This window comes from Gadus chalcogrammus, chromosome 7 (genome assembly GCF_026213295.1).
Source record: "Gadus chalcogrammus isolate NIFS_2021 chromosome 7, NIFS_Gcha_1.0, whole genome shotgun sequence".
In the NCBI taxonomy this organism is placed as follows: domain Eukaryota; kingdom Metazoa; phylum Chordata; class Actinopteri; order Gadiformes; family Gadidae; genus Gadus; species Gadus chalcogrammus.
This window is the reverse complement of record NC_079418.1, coordinates 6807805-6828060: the sequence shown is the minus strand read 5'-3', so window position 1 is coordinate 6828060 and position 20256 is coordinate 6807805. Positions and strand designations below refer to the sequence as shown.

The 20256-nt window shown below is 46.6% G+C and overlaps 1 protein-coding gene across 1 annotated transcript in view; it reads left to right on the top strand.

Moving 5' to 3' along the window:
• Positions 1-19514, top strand: part of LOC130385930 (double-stranded RNA-specific editase 1-like) — a 21197-nt gene extending 1683 nt beyond the window's left edge. Inside the window, exons 2-10 of the mRNA XM_056594715.1 lie at positions 4298-4365; positions 8454-9554; positions 10388-10502; positions 10943-11111; positions 11933-12087; positions 15045-15213; positions 17585-17766; positions 18223-18401; positions 19338-19514. Coding sequence (XP_056450690.1) covers positions 4298-4365; positions 8454-9554; positions 10388-10502; positions 10943-11111; positions 11933-12087; positions 15045-15213; positions 17585-17766; positions 18223-18401; positions 19338-19514 — 2315 coding nt within the window. The remainder of the gene's footprint in view (positions 1-4297; positions 4366-8453; positions 9555-10387; positions 10503-10942; positions 11112-11932; positions 12088-15044; positions 15214-17584; positions 17767-18222; positions 18402-19337) is intronic.
• The last annotated feature ends 742 nt before the right edge of the window (positions 19515-20256 follow it).

The following is a 20256-nucleotide window of genomic DNA, read 5'->3' as shown; positions in this document are numbered from 1 at the left end:
TCTCTCTCTCTCGCTCTCTCTCTCTCTCTCTCCCTCTCTCTCTCTCTCTTCCCCTCTCTCTCTCTCGCCCCTCTCTCCCACCTCTCTCCCCCTCTCTCTCTCCCCCCCACTTTCTCACCCCTCTCTCTCTCTTTCTGTCCGTCTGTCTGTCTGTCTGTCTGTCTGTCTGTCTGTCTGTCTGTCTGTCTGTCTGTCTGTCTGTCTGTCTGTCTTACCCCCCCTACACACACACTGACACACCGACCAACACCGACACCAACCCCATCACACAAAACCCTTGAGGCAGATAGAGGAGTAACAATCTCCAAACACACAAACACACACACACACACACACACACACACACACACACACACACACACACACACACACACACACACACTCTGATACGGTCTCACTGTCCATCAGCCCTTGAGGTCGGGCTAATCCTGAGGCCGCGGGGCGTGAAATTCAACATCTACCATGAGCCTCACCCCCACCTTCACACCCCCCCCTGCCTCTCCCCCCTTTGCATCTCCCTCTCTTTCCCTCCCTATCTGTCTCCTTCCTTGCTTTCACCTCTCTCTCTCGCTTTCGGGCTTTCTCTCGGACGCTCCCCCCCCTTCTCTCTCTCTCTCTCTCTCTCTCTCTCTCTCTCTCTCTCTGTCTCTCTCTCTCTAGCTCTCGCTCTCGCTCTCTCTCTCTCTCTCTCTCTCTCTCTCTCTCTCTCTCTCTCTAGCTCTCTTTCTCTCTCTCTCTCTCTCTCTCTAGCTCTCTCTAGCTCTCTCTCTCTCTCTCTCTCTCTAGCTCTCTCTCTCTCTCTCTCTCTCTCTCTCTCTCTCTCTCTCTCTCTCTAGCACTCTCTCTCTCTCTCTCTCTCTCTCTCTCTCTCTCTCTCTCTCTCTCTCTCTCTCTCTCTCTCTCTCTCTCTCTGCTATGAGGGATAATCAGGGACAGTATGGCCGACCTACACAGAGTACTCCATTTGCTGAGAGGGGCTCGGGGTGGGTTGGGCAGCCATGCGAGCAGAGTGTGAGGCCGTGATCAATCAGGCCAGCCAATAGATCACAGAACGTCTGATCAACCCTCGGGAACAATTAACTATGTCTGACAAAAACTTCTTCTTTGAATATTATGATATATTGACTTTCACTGTTTGCTGATTAAGAGCTTGATTGTTTATTTTAAATTACCCTGTAAGAGACGCTACTCTGGCCTGTAAGGTGCACTAGTCACTTCCTCATCGAATATACATAAATATTTATAAAGCCATAAATAGTGTGATTGATAGTGCCTGGCACTTGGCTCGATGAACATCATTCCTGTACCGACAGCGATATATTGTTTCTCTTTCTTCTGACAAATGTAGTTATTGTAACCCTGCGTTCACACGCAAAAAGATGCATTTGCTGCCCGAACGCGTTGACGCCGAAGTTTTGCGGCGCAGCAAAGGTTTTGACGCGCAGCAAAAGTTTTGCTTCACCGCAGTTTTGCAGCGCGGGAAGATTCGCGGCACGGCAAGTTTAGCCCGCGGTGCTTCTGAATTCATTCACAACCATGGCCGACATTACGAGCATTGCATGTCTTTACCTGTTGTGGAAGAGGGAGAGACGTCGGAATGCCCGTCGTTTATGGGTTCATGAGACCATTCGGAGCCTGGAAGGCTGGTGCTGCCTGGCACCCAACTGGGTTTTGTTTGGGGTTGTTTTCTAGCCCTTTAGCATACTCATAGTTTAGTTTAACTGTGAACACAACTGCACTACAGAATGCTGATTTGTGGGTTTTTTCGAGTTACTAAATAAATGTAACGGTAGTGAACTCTAGGTCACTCCAATGGAGTAACACTGATTGGCTGTTACGGCATGTCACTCAGTGTCAACACCTCACTGGCAACGCTGTTGAACGCTGATTGGCTGTCATCACGCGTTTGCTGAAAAGTTGAAATATTTCAAATCGAGCAGCATTTGACGCGCCGAAAATACGTGAACACGCCGAGAGAGAGAGAGAGAGAGAGAGAGAGAGAGAGAGAGAGAGAGAGAGAGAGAGAGAGAGAGAGACTAATCTAGCCATTTCCACGTCTGAAATTGAAATCGCTAAAATAATTATTGCAAAAGTCGAACCTGTAAGATGACATTGTTGCTTCACACCGTATGTGTTTGCGCACGTGCAAGTATGTGTGTGAATGTGTGTGTGTTTGTGTGTACCCTAAGCCTGTTTTATATGAAGTGCCTTCAAAATGGCTACGTTGCGACCTTTTCCCCAATCACATGCTTCTGGAATTAGGAACACAGACAGCTGTGGTTAATTCACTGGTAATCTAACGTCTTAAATGCCACATTTCCATTCTCCGGCCCCTCTCTCTCTCTCTCTCTCTCTCTCTCTCTCTCTCTCTCTCTCTCCCCCTCTCTCTCTCTCTCCCTCTCTCTCTCTCTCTCTCTCTCCCTCTCTCTCTCTCTCTCTCTCTCTCTCTCTCTCTCTCTCTCTCTCTCTGTCTCTCTCTCTCTGCGTTTAAATTACTTAAAGGCTGACGTTTGTAAGCTGTCGAGAACGTAAAGGTCATCCAATGAGCTTGCACCATTCTGACAGTTTCAATGTCGATGATTACGTATGCATTTGCGTTTTGTGTTAGTTTTTTGCGTTTCACGATCGCGTTTTACGTGTCAGGAAATGTTGTACTCTGTCGTTGTTCAATTTGCAATTTACATTCCGACCTGGTTATGATATTTATCGTAAATTAGCGATGGATGTTTTCCAATTTCTGTTGGGTAGGCAAATTCCGCCGAAACCAAACTAGACGTAAATCTTGTTTGAACGGGTAATAAAGGGGTGATAGATGAATTATTCTGTTGTATGTGTGTTTGTGCAGTTGGGTTTTTGTGTGTGTGTGTGTGTGTGTGTGTGTGTGTGTGTGTGTGTGTGTGTGTGTGTGTGTGTGTGTGTGTGTGTGTGTGTGTGTGTGTGTGTGTGTGTGTGTGTGTGTGTTTGCGCATGTGCACGTCAATCCACATGTATTAGGTCTACAGGGGCTACATTGAGCCAGACACACACACACACACACGCACACACACACACACTTCCTCCTCATCGATTGGAGGGGGGGGTCAGCGATCGCCCTCGGCAACAAACCAAGACCTCCAGAACCCATCCATCATCGTCGGACATTGTCGCCATAGTGACAATACAGCTAACGTATCGAGCAGTCCCCACGTAGCACGTATCATAGCATCGATGACAAAATAAGCATAAGGAGAGACTGACGGACAGACAGACAGACAGACAGACAGACCGACAGACAGACAGACAGACGATCGTTTAAATTTTTTTACTTGCAAATGTCTCACCTGTAAGATGACATTGTTACTTCACCTCGTGTGTGTTTGCTTGCGCAGGTGCAACTGCGTGTGTTTGTGCGAGTAAGCTTCTTAACAAAAATTGCGTTGTTGCTGACTCGTTGCACAAAAAAGACAAAACACCACAAAAACACTCACACACATCAGTTACCATCATCCTCTGAAGGAGAAGCCACATTAACTTTCGCTGCGTGTCGATTTTTCCGCCTGTTCGCTGCCCACAGAACTCTGAGCTAATGGGGACATTAGCGCTAGCATATGTCAGCGCCGCCACCAGATGCTAACCCTCTTGGGGTATCAGCGCGCTGCCGCCATTTTGCGGCAAATGTTTTTATTATTTCCTTCTTTGCTGACCGAGGTTTTTCCTTGTGGCTACGCGCCCGGTCGCGTTGTGCTAAGTCAGGCTTAATGTTTCTGCTTTGCGTGGTTTTTAAACCCTCTGACTTCATTCAGAACTTCAAACTTTTTTTTGCTTCAACCTTGTTTGTTTTTTTACCTATCTATTTAAGTTTATTATTTCATTTTTATTGTATGACAATGTTTTTAAGGGAATTACTTTTCATACACGAGGCAGACTCAAAGTGCTTCACATAGAAATATTGTCAAACAATAAAGTAAAATAGTAAAATAAAATAGACAAGTTGAAGAAAACAAAGTTCAAGTTTAGAATTACATACAATAAAATAATATAATAAAACAAAATAGATAAGTAAAAGAAAACAAAGGCAATGTTAAAAAATGCATTTTTTATTTGCCACAATTGCGAAATTGTATTGTATTCCTTCACACTACTGTACTGTGTGTGTGTGTGTGTGTGTGTGTGTGTGTGTGTGTGTGTGTGTGTGTGTGTGTGTGTGTGTGTGTGTGTGTGTGTGTGTGTGTGTGTGTGTGTGTGTGTGTGGGTGTGTGTGTGTGCATGTCTGTGTGCATGTCTGTGTGCGTGTTTGTGTGTCTGTGTGTCCTCCTAGGTCGCCCTGGTTCCGAGCCAGTGAGGAACCAAGAAAAACTGTTCCCCGGAGCAGGTGTAGAGGACGAGGTCATGAGTGAGTCACCAACTTCACCTTTAATCCTCAACCACTTTTTATATCTCGCTCTTGACACTGTCTCTAAAAATATCAATAATTATAAGCCACCCCCTCCAACCCTTCCTACTTATTGTATGTTGTACTTAGTCTATGTCTTATTGTATGTCGTACATCAAAGTCTCTCCAACCCTCTCTTCTTTCAAATCTGCCCTCAAAACATACCTTTTCACACTAGCCTTCCCCACCTAACTCCCACCTTATTCTTCATGTTTAACCTCTGTTTTTCTTTTATTCCTAGTCTGTCTTACATAGTTTTGATAGGGCAATATGTAAAGCGTCATAGAGTACCATATTAAGCGCTATATAAATTTCATTTATTATTATTATTATTATTATTATTAGTTATAGTACTTTATCCTAGCTATCTCTGTTGTTAATGGGGAATGGGTTAACCTAGTGATTGTTAGTGCTTGGCACTTGGTTCTATGGTCATCCTTACTGTACCGACAGAGATATATTGTTATTTCTCTTTCTTCTGACAAATGGACTTATTGTAAGTCGCTTTGGGTAAAAATGTCTGCGTAATGAATGTTAATGTAATTATAAATGCAATACTAATAATACATTAAACTAATGTATAGTGCTTTTCTAAATACTCGAAGAAGCTTTAGAGAGTCAGTGAACTCAAAATTAAAAATAATAATAATCAGAACGTAAATAAGTTAAAAAAGATAAAATAGGTTCAAATAAAATAGGTATCCAAAAAAACTAATATAGTTAAAAGGGGGAAGGGGAGAGAAGAGAAGGAGGTGAAAGAGATCTTGAAAAGCTGGGTTTTGAGGGCCTGTTTAAATGATGAAGTATATATATATTATATATATATATAATTTTTTTCCCCAAGCTTTTCGTAGGGGAGGAAATTATGGGTGTGTTCCAATTATTCGTTCCATTTTTCCTCCGCGCCCCTTTTTTCACGGCGGGCTAAGCTTCTAATCCGGGCGGCCGGGGTGTTTCGGCGGGGGATATCTCAGCCAGTTTTGATGACAGATTCCAAAGCTTGACCCCGCGGCCCCCGACATAAACCTGTCCCAAATGCCCCCCCCCCTGGGGTGCGGTTTATTTGAGCCTCCTATCCCCCCCCCTCTCCCCCGTCTCCCCCATCTTTCTCTTTCTCCCTCTCCCCCGTCTCCCTCTCGCTCAATCTTTCTGAGCCCCCTCTCTCCCCCTCTCACTCTCCATCTTTCTGACCCTCTTTCTCCCTCTCTCTCTGAAAGTAGAAATAACCAGGCCTAACGCCACCCATTCACACGTTCATGCACAAATTCATCTGTTCAGACACACATTCAACCATTCCAACCACATTCACCTATTCATACACAAATTCACCCATTCATGCACCCATTCACGCATTTGTGCACAAATTCACCCAGTCATACCCACTTTCACACATTCATACACAAATTCACCATTCATACATCCATTCATGTACACTCATTCACACCCCGACGGTGGAGTCGACTCCTCAGGGCGACAGCCAGCCCGTCAGGAGCAGTCAGGGTGAGGCGTCTCACTCAGTGACACCTCCACACTCGGGGATCCAACTAGCAACCTTCCGGTTACCAGCCAACCCGCTCTACCTCCTGAGCCGCGTGCCGCCTCAGTCTCGCACCAGTGGGGCACGACTTCCAAAGCGTCTCGCTGTATGTTTTATTCACAGGGAAAGCGCTCCGCTATCAATAAACGCTATACTTAAAATGATACGATCAATGCGCCCGAAACAAATAACCGATTTTAAAGTTTGCTTTCTTACTCAATTTAAATTGTATTTATTCTGCACGGGGGAATTGAACCAGATAGCACGTTTGGCACTTTGCCCTCGCTTTGCTGGCCCACTGCCTTTGCCCCTGAGCAAACGAATGACACATTGACCTTCTTGTTTGCGTTGTTTCCCGGCAAACACTAGTAATCCATCTCCACTCTTTTCTCGCTGGCTCTCTCATTCCCCAACAGACCAGTAATCGCGTGGTTTTCCCTGCTGCTGCGCTGGGTCTTAACTGGTATTGTGTGTTCATTGTGTACTCTTGTACTGGTTGTGCGCTCTGACGGCAAGCCATAGGCCATTCTAGCTATGTCGGGGAACATTGTGACGCACTGAGCCACATTGTCCACTCCGATACACATTGTCCACACCGATACATGGACGGTGTGTAGGTACAAACACATGCTCATCTCCCCTCCCCTCCGCTGGACAGATCAGTCTACCAGTCTACCCAGTGGACTGTAGCAAATGGTGCTCATCTGTCCGTCACACATCTAGGTGGACACGCCCACTTGTGATGTTCAAAACGGCTTTTAACGGCTAATCGCACTCGCACCTGGTGGTACCTTTAATATAAAGGGCACCTATTGAACCACCAGGTGTGAGTGTGATTAGCCGTTACAAGCCATTTACAAAATAAGCCTCTTCCTGTGTTATAGTGACATCACAAGTGGGCGTGTCCACCTAGATGTACGCTGGATAGATGAGCAACGTTTGCTACGGTCCACTGGGTATGCTGGTCATCCAGCGTACGTCTAGGTGGACACACCCACTTGTGATGTCACTAAAACACAGGAAGTGGCACTCGCTCTCTCTGTCTCTCTCTCAGTCTCTCTCTCACTAGCTGTGTTCGAAATCGTTCCCTATTACGGATATAGTGCCTCATATAGGGTGCTCGCCATTTTGAAGTGGTGTTCGAATTCTCAGTGGTTAATTTCGTGCACTTAAGATACCCAAAATTTGAGTGTACATACGATGTACCCTACATGTTACTCCCGTATACCACAATGCAATGCGGTCGTGTTTTTCCGGAGGAGAAGAAGAAGCTCCGGCTTTCGTTTAGAAATGTCAACAATTTATTTGGGATTTAACATAGAAAATGTAACATTCAAAATTAATTAAAAAAAACTTTAACAAGGAAATGTTACATTCAACATAAATACAACCTCCAGGTTTCCTCGTGAGTGCCCGGTTTGTTTACATGATGTGGGCGCATCTGTCTGCATCACACAAAACCCGGCGCATTTACTGACGCAAACGACGTTTAGAAATGTTCAGCGTAGTGTCCGAATTTTCGTTTGTTCGTTCCCTATATAGTGCACTATATCATGAACACTATATAGGGAATACTGAGTGAGTGTATAGGGAACGATTTCGAACACAGCTTTTGTCTCTCTCTCCCTCTAGCTCTCTCGCTCTACATCTAGGTGTACACGCCCATTTTCAAACGGCTTGTAACGGCCTATCACACTCCCACCTGGTGGCACAATAGGGGACCTTTAAGCTACATAAACACTGCATATATAAATCATATTCTGAGTCCTGTGTGTAACAGTCCTTAATATACAATTTAACTGCGATTCCTGGTAAAAGTGTTTGCAGTCGGAACTTTGTGTTTGAACCTTGTGTTTCTCCCCCACCTTGTTACAGACCTGTGAAGTTAATTCTGAGTTTCTCGACTGAGCCGTGGTTAATATATAGGGGCGTGTCTTACCTTAAGGGGGGTGTGTCTTACCTCAGGGGGGGGTGGTGACCCCTCCCCCTGTCAGGCTTTTGCTGAAGGATGTTATAAATGAGAATTTACATCATGTTCCAACCGGCTTTGGTAACAGGACATGGTGATCTGTGTTCCATAGATAGCGATAAAAATTAAAAAAATTAGGTACACTATTTGAATTAAAACAACGAAAAATAAGTCACACAAGGCCTTGAGGGTTTTATCACACACCCGAGCGGCGGCCATTTAGATTTTAACACATTTAAAACGTCCTACTCTTTTACCCTAGCTAATGATAGCATGTCGTTTGGTTAATATCAAACCCCTGTTAAGTATATTCTTTTATTTGGTTGTTTGTCTTGTGTGTTAGAACAAAAACATTGTTGGTAAGCACGGCAGCTATTTGATTGTGGTTTTTTGAAGAATCAGCATTTTTTTCGAATTTTACTAAAACTAATATTGCTTTTAACGGCACTTTAAACGACAACCGTAATCCATATTTGTATTAGCTTAAATATTAGTAACGGAACACACATCACCTGTTTAAAAAAAACAACGCAAAGAGCGAAAAAAATAAAGGAACCTTTTACAAATTCTCCGTTCACAAAATCCTCCAACAAAGGCGTCGTAAGTCACTCAATCCCGCCGCCGCAGGTTCCAGCGGCGCCGACGTCAAGGAGAACCGCAACTCCCACAACCGCCGCTTCTCCAAAGACGGTGGCGGTGTTGGGGGTGCAGCAGGGGGGGCGGGGCCTGATGGCGCCCTGCTGCCCAATGGGAAGCCCACCGGGGGCGGAGTCAACAGCAAGAAGCGCCCCCTGGAGGAAGGGAACAACGCCAGCTCCAAGTACCGACCGAAGAAACGCAAGAAGGCGCCGGGGCCGGTGCTCCCAAAGAACGCGTTGATGCAGCTGAACGAGATCAAACCCGGGCTGCAGTACAAGCTGCTGTCCCAGACCGGTCCGGTCCACGCGCCCGTCTTCGTCCTCAGCGTGGAGGTCAATGGCCAGCTGTTCGAGGGCGCGGGACCCACGAAGAAGAAGGCCAAGTTGAGCGCGGCCGAGCGGGCATTGCGGAGCTTCGTCCAGTTCCCCAACGCGTCGGAGGCTCACCTGGCAATGGGACGCACGCTGGCGGTGCACACAGACTTTACGTCGGACCACGCAGACTTCCCTGACATGCTGTTCAATGGGTTCGAGACCGCCGTCATCGCCACGCCGACGGACGACCCCTTCCAGTTCCAGCTGCCACCGGCACCCGGAATCAATGGTTCCTTGGGCACCGAATTCCTCACCCCGGTTGCAAACGGACAGATTCTGGTGGGTGTTGGCGTCGCCGGTTGCGGAGGAGGCGGAGTCACGGCGGCGGCCACACCTGCCTTCGCTCCGCCCTCGAGCGCGAAGAACCCGGTGATGATCCTCAACGAGCTACGGCCGGGTCTGAAGTACGACTTTGTCTCGGAGAGCGGCGAGAGTCACGCCAAGAACTTTGTGATGTCGGTGGCGGTCGACGCCCACAGCTTCCAGGGCTCCGCCCGGAACAAGAAGCTAGCCAAGGCGCGCGCGGCGGCGGCAGCCCTAGCGGCGCTGTTCAACGTCCAGCTGGACCAGGCGCCGTCACGGCAACCGATCCCCAGCGAGGGGCTGCAGCTGCACCTGCCCCAGGTACTGTCTGTGTGTGTGTGTGTGTGTGTGTGTGTGTGTGTGTGTGTGTGTGTGTGTGTGTGTGTGTGTGTGTGTGTGTGTGTGTGTGTGTGTGTGTGTGTGTGTGTGTGTGTGTCTTTTTCTGTGTTTGTGAATATCTCAATGTTTGTGTGTATGTCTGTGTGTGTATACATGATTGTGAATATCTCAGTGTGTGTATGTACATGTGTGTGAATATCTTTGTGTGGTTGAGTGTCTGTGTTTGCGCGTGCGTGCTATCTTAATTAACATCACCGCTGAGTGCAATTCAAACAGCAGCATAGATTATACACGTCTTTCCCCTGGCGGCTGGTTTCAGTTGGCGATCCGAGACTGAAACCTTCACAATCTAACACAAATGAATGTGTCTATGAATGGGTGAATGTGTGTATGAATTGGTGAATATGTGTATGAATTGGTGAATGTGTGTATGCATGGGTGAAATCGTGTATTAATGGGTGAATTTGTGTATGAATGGGTGAATGGGTGCATTAATGGGTGAATGCATGTTTGAATGGGTGAATGTGTGTATGAATGGATGGGTGTGTGTATGCATGGATGAAGATGTGCATGAATGGGTGAATGTGTACATGATTGGGTGAATGTGTGCATGGATGGGTGCGTGATTGTGTGTATGAATGGGTGCAATAATGGATGAATGGGTGCAATAATGGGTGGATGTGTGTATGAATGGGTGAATATGAATTGGTGAAAGTCAGGCAATATTGTACAGCGCTTTGGATAAAAGCGCAATATGAATGCAGTCCATTTAGCGTGAACGTTTATCGTGTTCTACCGTTTCCGAACTCTCTCAGGTCCTCGCGGACGCCGTGTCGCGTCTCGTCGTGGACAAGTTCAGCGAGCTGACGGACAGCTTCACCTCGCCCCACGCGCGGCGGAAAGTTCTGGCCGGTGTCGTCATGACGACAGGTAATGTCTTGTGGTATTTTGGTTTTTCTTTATCCCTGATCACTTTCTTTTTGAATTTTGTCGGAAAATGCTAAAAATTCTAAAAATTAATAGCAACGATTTTAAGTTTCTGTATGGTTCGATGTTACAGCATGGCGACGAATCCTATGAATGAATATCGGACGGCGGTAAATCGATAAATATTGTAGTTTCTGTATGATTTTTTTACGTGAAAATCTGTAATCAATGACCGATTTTTGTGGCTTAATTCAGGGGATTTCCGTGAATTTACAACAAAATCCGAAAGAAATTACTGACCTTTGTCATTTCATTCTGTGGAAATCCATCAAAATCCATTACAAATAAAAAATTTCAGTCTGATAATTCACTCACTCAAACAGATACACACAAACATAGACACTCAAGTCACTTTACGTTAACCCGTTCCCATTCCCATCCAGGCGCGGATGTGAAGGAGGCGCAGGTTATCTGCGTTGCCACGGGAACCAAGTGCATCAACGGCGAGTACATGAGCGACCGCGGCCTCGCGCTGAACGACTGCCACGCTGAGATCGTAGCACGCCGTTCCCTGGTGCGGTTCCTGTACGGACAGCTGGAGGCCCTGATCAGGTGAGACACACACACAGATACACACACAGAGACACACAAAGAGACACACACAGAGACACACACCTGTACGGACAGCTGGAGGCCCTGATCAGGTGAGACACACACAGATACACACACACAGATACACACACACAGATACACACACAGAGACACACACCTGTACGGCCAGCTGGAAGCACTAGTCAGGTGTGTGCACGCACAATACATTACACACACATAGACACACACACACACAAAGAGACACACAGATACACATAGATAGCTACACACACATGCACACACAGATAGACACACACACATATATACATACACACACACACACAAAGATTCACATAGAGACACACACACACAGATACAGACGCACACACATATACGTAAACACACACACACACGCACACACACACACACACACACACACACACACACTTACAGATACACATGGTCCCTCATACGACAACCTGAAAGCCTTCCTCTGGTGAGACACACACAAATACACACAGTCACTCACTCACTCACTCACTCACTCACAAACTTACCGTGTGTGTGTGTGTGTGTGTGTGTTTGTGTGTGTACGCCTGCTTGTGTGTGTGTGTCTGTCTACATGTGTGCGTGCCTACCTCTGAGTGTATGTGTGTGTGTGCGTGTGTGTGTGTGTGTGTGTGTGTGTGTGTGTGTGTGTGTGTGTGTGTGTGTGTGTGTGTGTGTGTGTGTGTGTCTGTGTGCATGCCCGTATGTGTGTGTATGTGCACCTGTGTGTGTGTGTGTGTGTGTGTGTGTGTGTGTGTGTGTGTGTGTGTGTGTGTGTGTGTGTGTGTTGTCAGCAGCAGTAGCCCGTCCCAGCAGGCGTTGGTGTTCTCCCGCTGCGACGCGGCCCCCGGCTTCAGGCTGAAGGAGCAGGTCCAGTTCCACCTCTACATCAGCACCTCCCCCTGTGGAGACGCCCGTATCTTCAGCCCCCACGAGACCAGCGTGGAGGGTCAGTGGGGACCAGTACATCTCACGCCACCCCCAGTACACTACACACCACCACCACCACTACCACCACAACCAGTACACCTCGCACCACCACCAGTAAACCCTAGACATACAGATCCAGTACATCATACACCACAACATCTTCCACGAGACCAGCGGGTCAGTACACCTCATAGCACCACCACAACCAGTACACCACCACAACACCACCACAACCAGTACACCATCACAACACCACCACAACCAGAACACCATCACAACACCACCACAACCAGTACACCACCACAACACCACCACAACCAGAACACCATCAGAACACCACCACAACCCAGTGGAGGCTTCTCCAATGAGGAGAGGGAGGAAGATCCTCCCTAACATTGTTGAGAATAAAAAATGTAGATTGCCCAGACTATTGTAATGAATTAATGCCCTTAAATATGACTACTTTATTGCCTTTGAATATATAATGTTAGTTTCCCTGGGTAAAGGGACATTAGCACCCCCTATCGCCTATCGCCAATTACTTCAGGGAGGAACGGCCTCCGTTCGCCTCCGTTGACTCCCATTCATTTCCCCGAAAGTACTGGCGGCTGGTGGATAACATGGGTTTCAATGGGAGAGAGGAGGAAAATCCTCCTCTGAGTGGGTGGGACCTTAAGGGGTCTGATTCGCGCAAAAATCTATCCGTCTGCGCTATGAACCAATAAGCAGGATCCCTGGATGTTGAGCAGTGTTGCCAGATTGGTCCGATTTCCCACCCAATTGGGCTACTTTTAACCATGTTAGGCTGGAAAGATTATCATTGGGCGGGAAATCTGCCCAATCTGGCAACGCTGTCGATAGCAAACCCGGTCTGCATTGCCGCGGTGCTCAATCTGAGAGACGCAGAGCAAGTGAAATCTGCGATAGCGAGATCCTAAATGCACAATGGAAACATTGGAAACGGAGGACATTGTTAACGTCTTATTACAAAAAGCATTCCATTCATTCAGTTACAGTGCTAAGTTAGCGACCAAAGAAAGAGGTAGACCACTTCCCAAAATCAAGGTCACCAGAAGTAATGGCAACGTCAGTGTTGTGAGTGCTACATGGTTTGCTAGGTACGCATGACTTACTGGTAGCATTATAAGCAATTGTAACTGAAATTAAACATAGCTAAATAACTTCAGTCAGTGAGGGCAAAAATAGGCCCAATGATAGGCCCAGATTTTTTGATTTACTTTTACAAATCAATAGTAGGCCTGATTTGACTAATATGCTTTGCATCCTTTCCTTCTCAAATTACAGTGATGCCACTGGTGGCTTTGTATACATTTTGTTCACATAACTCCCTCCCTGCTATTTTGTAGTTCACCAAAACACCCTGAAACAACTTGAGTCTCACATTCTTATGCCACCATACACCAACAGTGCAAGCAGGCCAATGGCAACCAAGCGCGCAGTCCTTCCTCCCTCACTTTAAAAACCACCAGCCGCCACTGCCACAACCAGTACACCACCACAACACCACCACAACCAGTACACCATCAGAACACCACCACAACCAGTACAACACCACAACACCACCACAACCAGTACACCATCAGAACACCACCACAACCAGTACAACACCACAACACCACCACAACCAGTACACCATCACAACACCACCACCACCAGTACACCTCAGACCACCACCACCAACACCACCAGTACACCTCACACCACCACCACCACCAGTACACCTCAGACCACCACCAATACACCTCACACCACCACAACCAGTTCACCTCAGAACACCACCACCCGTACACCTAAGACCACCACCACCACCACCACCAGTACACCTCACACCACCACAACCAGTACACCTCACACCACCACCACCACCAGTACACCTCACACCACCACCACCACCACCACCAGTACACCTCAGACCACCACCACCACCACCACCACCAGTACACCTCAGACCACCACCAACACCACCACCACTACCACCAGTACACCTCACACCACCACCACCACCAGTACACCTCACACCACCACCACCACCAGTACACCACCACCACCAGTACACCTCAGACCACCACCACCACCACGACCAGTACACCTCACACCACCACCACCACCACCAGTACACCTCACACCACCACCACCAGTACACCTCAGACCACCACCACCACCACCAGTACACCTCAGACCACCACCACCACCAGTACACCTCACACCACCACCACCACCAGTACACCTCACACCACCACCACCACCAGTACACCTCACACCACCACCACCACCAGTACACCTCACACCACCACCACCACCAGTACACCTCACACCACCACCACCACCAGTACACCTCACACCACCACCACCACCAGTACACCTCACACCACCACCACCACCAGTACACCTCACACCACCACCACCACCACAACCAGTACACCTCACACCACCACCACCACCACCAGTACACCTCACACCACCACCACCACCAGTACACCTCAGACCACCACCACCAGTACACCTCACACCACCACCACCACCAGTACACCTCACACCACCACCACCACCAGTACACCTCACACCACCACCACCACCAGTACACCTCACACTCACACAACCACAGGGCGCCTCACGATACGCGTCACATGGTCTGACATAAAGTTGCAAAATAAATTCTTAATTTTTTATTTTTATTTTTTATTTTTTTATGGGAAAATATTATATCGATAGTTTGCACCAGTTTATTGACTCTCGTATCTCACGAAGAAGGGCGAGGATATATCGCTGTATCCCACTTGTAACGGCTAATCACACTCACACCTGGCACATAATATCAATAATTTTCGGAAGCTAAAATAACTTGCGACCCGAAAAATGATTAACGTCCGTTTCTCTGTGTGAAAAAACACAGTCTACATCAAAAGTACATCACCCCTTAACCCTGACCTCCACCCACTGTCCCGTTGTCCCCAGACCAGGGGGACCGACACCCCAACAGGAAGGCCCGGGGTCAGCTGAGGACCAAGATAGAGTCCGGGGAGGGCACCATCCCGGTCCGGACCAGCAACACCATCCAGACCTGGGACGGGGTGCTGCAGGGGGAACGCCTGCTCACTATGTCCTGCAGCGACAAGATCGCCAGGTGAGCTCTGTCAAAATAAAAGCCCCTCTGTGGTGTGGTTTAGGGGTGCGTGTTTCGTTTACATTTCTTTGTGTGCGAACGTGAGCATGAATGGGTGAACGTGAGTATGAATGGGTGAACGTGAGTATGAATGGGTGAACGTGAGTATGAATGGGTGAACGTGAGAATGAATGCATTAAAGGTGTGTTTTAAATTGCAAACCGGCCTTGGTTTGTCAAGCTTCAATCAAAGAGCCCCCCCCCTCTCCCCTCCCAGGGGCCACAATTTTTTTCTCAAATCTTGTAAAAGTCATACTGCAGCATATACCGCAAGTAGAAAACTCTTGAAATGTTCAGGTATGGTTAGCAAAACCCCCAATACCCATAAACCCGAATTTGTGGTACTGCACGCAAAGGTGGCGCTATTGTAAAGAAATCATGAATTAGGCTTATTTCTCCTCACCAGATTGACCTGGACTCAAAATTCTTTCAGAATATTATTCTCTAGAATCAGATCCCTTTATAAACCTCCCCGGTCTAATGGTCTAAAAATGTTTACTTTTCCCACAATTTCATATTAAACCTAAACATGATAAAAAGATTCACAGGCTACAAAAATAATCAAAAATTCACCAAAATCGCCACATAAAATCTTTAGACTAAGCCTCACAAAAATCATCAAACAGTAATTTTTCTTATATGACCATTTTGTTATTGAATAAAAAAACATATGACTATTATTAGATGGATACCAATACCCCCCACTACCCATAAACCCAAATTGTGGTTGCACCCAAAGGTGGCGCTATTTAAAAAAAATATGACTTATTTCTCCTTACTAGATTGACCTGGACTCAAAATTCTTTCATCATATTAATCTCTAAAATCAGATGCATCTTTTTCACCCTGGTCTTTTGCTTTAAAAGTGTTTACTTTTCCCCCAATTTCCTAGAAAAGCCAAACGTCCACAGTCTCAAGTCATTTTGCCTATATTACCATTTTGTTATTGTGTAACTACCATACAGCTATCATTAGGTGGATACCATTATCAGTGCAAATTTTCAGATCTGTACTCTTTATGAAAGCCCTTAATTCTCTTGGATGCTTGGAGCTTTATTGATGTTGTGTACTTATCAATCAACATTTTCAGGGTGTGAATGAGGCTTCTTGCAGGTCAGGAATGTCAGTGGCTCAATGGGATAATGCCGTGTGCTGGGGATTCTTAGGTTGAGAGTTTGAATCCTGATTAGAGCATTACGAACAAGCTGAACATGACTTTCTGTCATTACCACTCATTTAAGAAACACAACATTGAACAGCAAATCAACAAACAATGAAATTCATCAGGCAGTCAACATTCCAGCTCATTAGGATCCAAGAATCGGTCTGCCAAGACACAGTGTGGCATTAGGGGGAACTTCTTCATTAACAATTTTTCCTTCATGATTAACTCATATTTATATTTCTTCCGTTAGTGTTCTTGACTACAAATGTTTAATTTCCCCAGAATTTCGAAGATTTTTCAGGTATATGCTTTGAAGAAAGCCCTTAATTTAATTGAGTATGCTTTGAGTTTTCTGGATGTTGTGTGCTTATCAATAGACAATTTGATCATTTGAATGAGGCTGCAGTTCAGGTTTATAAGTGGAACATCTTTCCTTAAATATGACAATTATAGGTTATGTTTGTATATCTTCCATTAGTTTGTTCTTGACTTTTGATTTTGCTCAGACCCGGTTAACCACTGCTCGCAGTTATATTTTTTTTATTGAAATTCATGTATGTCGGAAAAGTGCTTTAGATAGATAGGTAATACAAATTTATTAACCCCCCGGACGGGAAATCCCTTCATTACAACAGCTCAGCAGCAGTGGAAAACCCAGGATAAGATACAATACAATATACAAAGAACTAATTTAAACAAAAATAGACGCTAAAGTAAAGCCAACAGAAAAAACAAAACAGACGGCATAAACAATATAAAGTGTAAATTATAAATGATACTTTGACGTGTATACCTATAGTGAAGCTTCATTTCACGTAGGGTAACTGTTAGCTTAGCTTACTGGTAGCTTAGCTCAGTGTTGGCTCAGTAGCTTTTCATCCAGCCCTAACACCTCTCTCCCCTCTCCTCTCCTCCCCCTCTCTCCTCTCTCCCCTCTCCTCCTTTCATCCTTTCCCCTTTTACCCCTCTCCTCTCCCCCCTCTCTCGCTTCTCTACTCTACCCTCTCCTCCCCCTCTCTTCACTCTCCCCTCTGCTCTCCCCCCTCTCTCCCCTCTCCTCTCCTCTCTACCCTCTCTCCTCCCTCCTCCCACTCCCGTCTCCTCCCCCTCTCCTCCTCCCTCCCCCCTCTCCACTCTCTCCCCTCTCGTCCCTCTCGTCCCCTGTCAGGTGGAACGTGGTGGGCTTCCAGGGCTCCCTCATGAGCTACTTCACGGAGCCGCTGTACTTCTCCAGTCTGATCCTGGGCAGCCTGTACCACGCGGACCACCTCTCCAGGGCCATGTACCAGAGGATCACCGACATAGAGGACCTGCCCAGCCCCTTCGCCCTGAACCGGCCTCTGCTCAGCGGTCAGCCCCCACACCACACCGTACACAGAAGACAGAACGCGCAGAACACAGAACGCACACAACACAGAACACAACACAGTACAACGCACAGACAACATAACATTGAACATGCACCGCGCAGAACACAGAACACACAGCGCACAGAGTCCACGGAGAAAGAACGATCGCGTTATATTTGTCAGGGAAATTAACAGAACGTTGTTTAGCTCACTTTAGCTCAAGTCACCAAAAAGCTACAGTGAAGCTTAATTTAAGTTAGAGTTACTGGTAGCTTAGCTCACCGGTTTTATGTCTTTACGCAAATTATCTTATTAAACTTTTCGATTCCTTTTTTTCCCTTTCTAAAAGAAAGAGGTAGGTGTTTTCCAACCTCTTCAGTTATCCTCGCCGACAAATCACTTCACAAACTAAATAACTCACTCGAGTCTAAGATTCCCCCCCCTCCTTCCCCCACAGGGATCAGCAACGCGGAGGCCCGTCAGCCGGGCAAAGCCCCCAACTTCAGCATCAACTGGACGCTGGGCGACCAGGGGCTGGAGGTGATCAATGCCACCACAGGGAAGGACGACTTGGGCCGGCCCTCACGCCTCTGTAAACACGCCCTCTACGGACGCTGGGTCAACCTGACCGCCAAGGTGGGCTCGCATCCCCCCACACAAAGCTTCATTATCTTTTATTTTTATTTATTTTTTGCGGGACAGAAGATACAGAAACAAAAAACAACTATAAAGAAATATGGACACACAAAAAACAGAGATACACCAACAAACAACAACAATAAAGACCTATGGACACAAAAATACCAGAAGGTACACAAAAAAATATCAACAACATTAAAGTCATATGGACACACAAAAAACAAAGATACAACAACAAACATCAACAACAGTAAAGACATACGGACACACAATAAACAAAGGTACACCAACAAACATCAACAACAATAAAGACATGTGTGCCCTGTAATACGAACCTCGATTAGTTGGTTAGCGAGGTATGTTGTGCTCAAAGCCTGGGTTAGCTGGGACACGAAAGTCGATCTCTTTTAGTGTCGCTGTAACACCATGGTGACTTTTGGTGCGTTTCCACTGCAGGGCTAGTCAGCTAGTCACACCCACTCAGAGAACGACTTTCCTCCTCTCTCCCATTGAACCCTGTGTTATTCACCGGCCGCCAACACTTTCGGGAAAATGAATGGGAGTCAATGGAGGCTGAGGGAGGAACGTCCTCCCTGAAGTAATTGTCAATAGGCGATAGGGGGTGCTAATGTCCCTTTACCCAGGGAAACAAACATTGCACATACAAAGGCATTAAAGTAGTCATATTTAAGGGCATTAATTCATTACAGTAGTCTGAGCAATCTACATTTTCTATTCTCAACAATGTTAAGGAGGATTTTCCTCCCTCTCCTCACTCGAGAAGCCTCCACTGGTGCATACATGAAGTGGCAGTCATTTTACCAGATTTTCTTTTGAGGTTTTCTACGTTTTTCTGGCATTTTACTGGCATTTTTGCAGCATTTTCCCGTCTGTTTTCTTTCAACCTCTCTTTCTCTCCCCTTCCTCCCTCAGCTCTCCACTGCGCTGCGGATCCGGACGAGCACGCCAGCCACGTACCATGACAGCAAGCAGGCGGCCAGCGAGTACCAGGCGGCCAAGCAGGCGCTCACCAAGGCCTTCCACAAGGCCGGGCTCGGCGCCTGGGTCAAGAAGCCCACCGAGCAGGACCAGTTCACCCTCGCCACCTAAGCCAACCGCCCAGACTCTGCACTACGGAGCTCCAGACTACGAACTTTAAAGATTTATTTTTGCATTTTTTATGCTTTATGATAGAGTGAGATCGAGAAGAAGGTATGGAAGATGCAAAAAATGACTACGGGCAGGATTGGAACCTGTGTTGCTGTGTTCGGGACTGAGGCTAAATTGGAATACTGAGAGACTACTAACTTTAAAGATTTATTTTTGCATTTTTATGCTTTATGATAGAGTGAGATCGAGAGGGAGTTGTGGGAGATAGAGGAGAGGAAATGCAGCAAAGGACCACAACGATTGGAACCCGGGTCTCTGCATTCAGGACTGAGCCGTTATGGTACGCGCTCTACCTGCTGAGCCACCGGGGTCCCCAAGAAACTACTGACTTTACGTCATTGTGTCGTCGCACAGCTCGTCATGTCCAATCCAACTACCGATTTCTCTTGGACTACCGATTCATCGTGAGATTACCGATTTATCTGGGACTACCGATTTATCCGGGACTACTGTTTTCTCTGGGAATTTACGATTTCGGAAGTAATTAATAATTGTGCTTTCGGAAAAAATTTCAGAAAGGGGGACGGATGGTGAAGTCTCTGGTTGTGTGCGTCTGGGGTGTAGTTGATGTGCAAAGTATAAACTCTTGGCAGATTTAAAGGTCCCATGGCATGAAAATCTCACTTTATGAGGTTTTGTAACACTGGGGGACCATAGCTACAACTTGCGTTCGGTGTAAAAC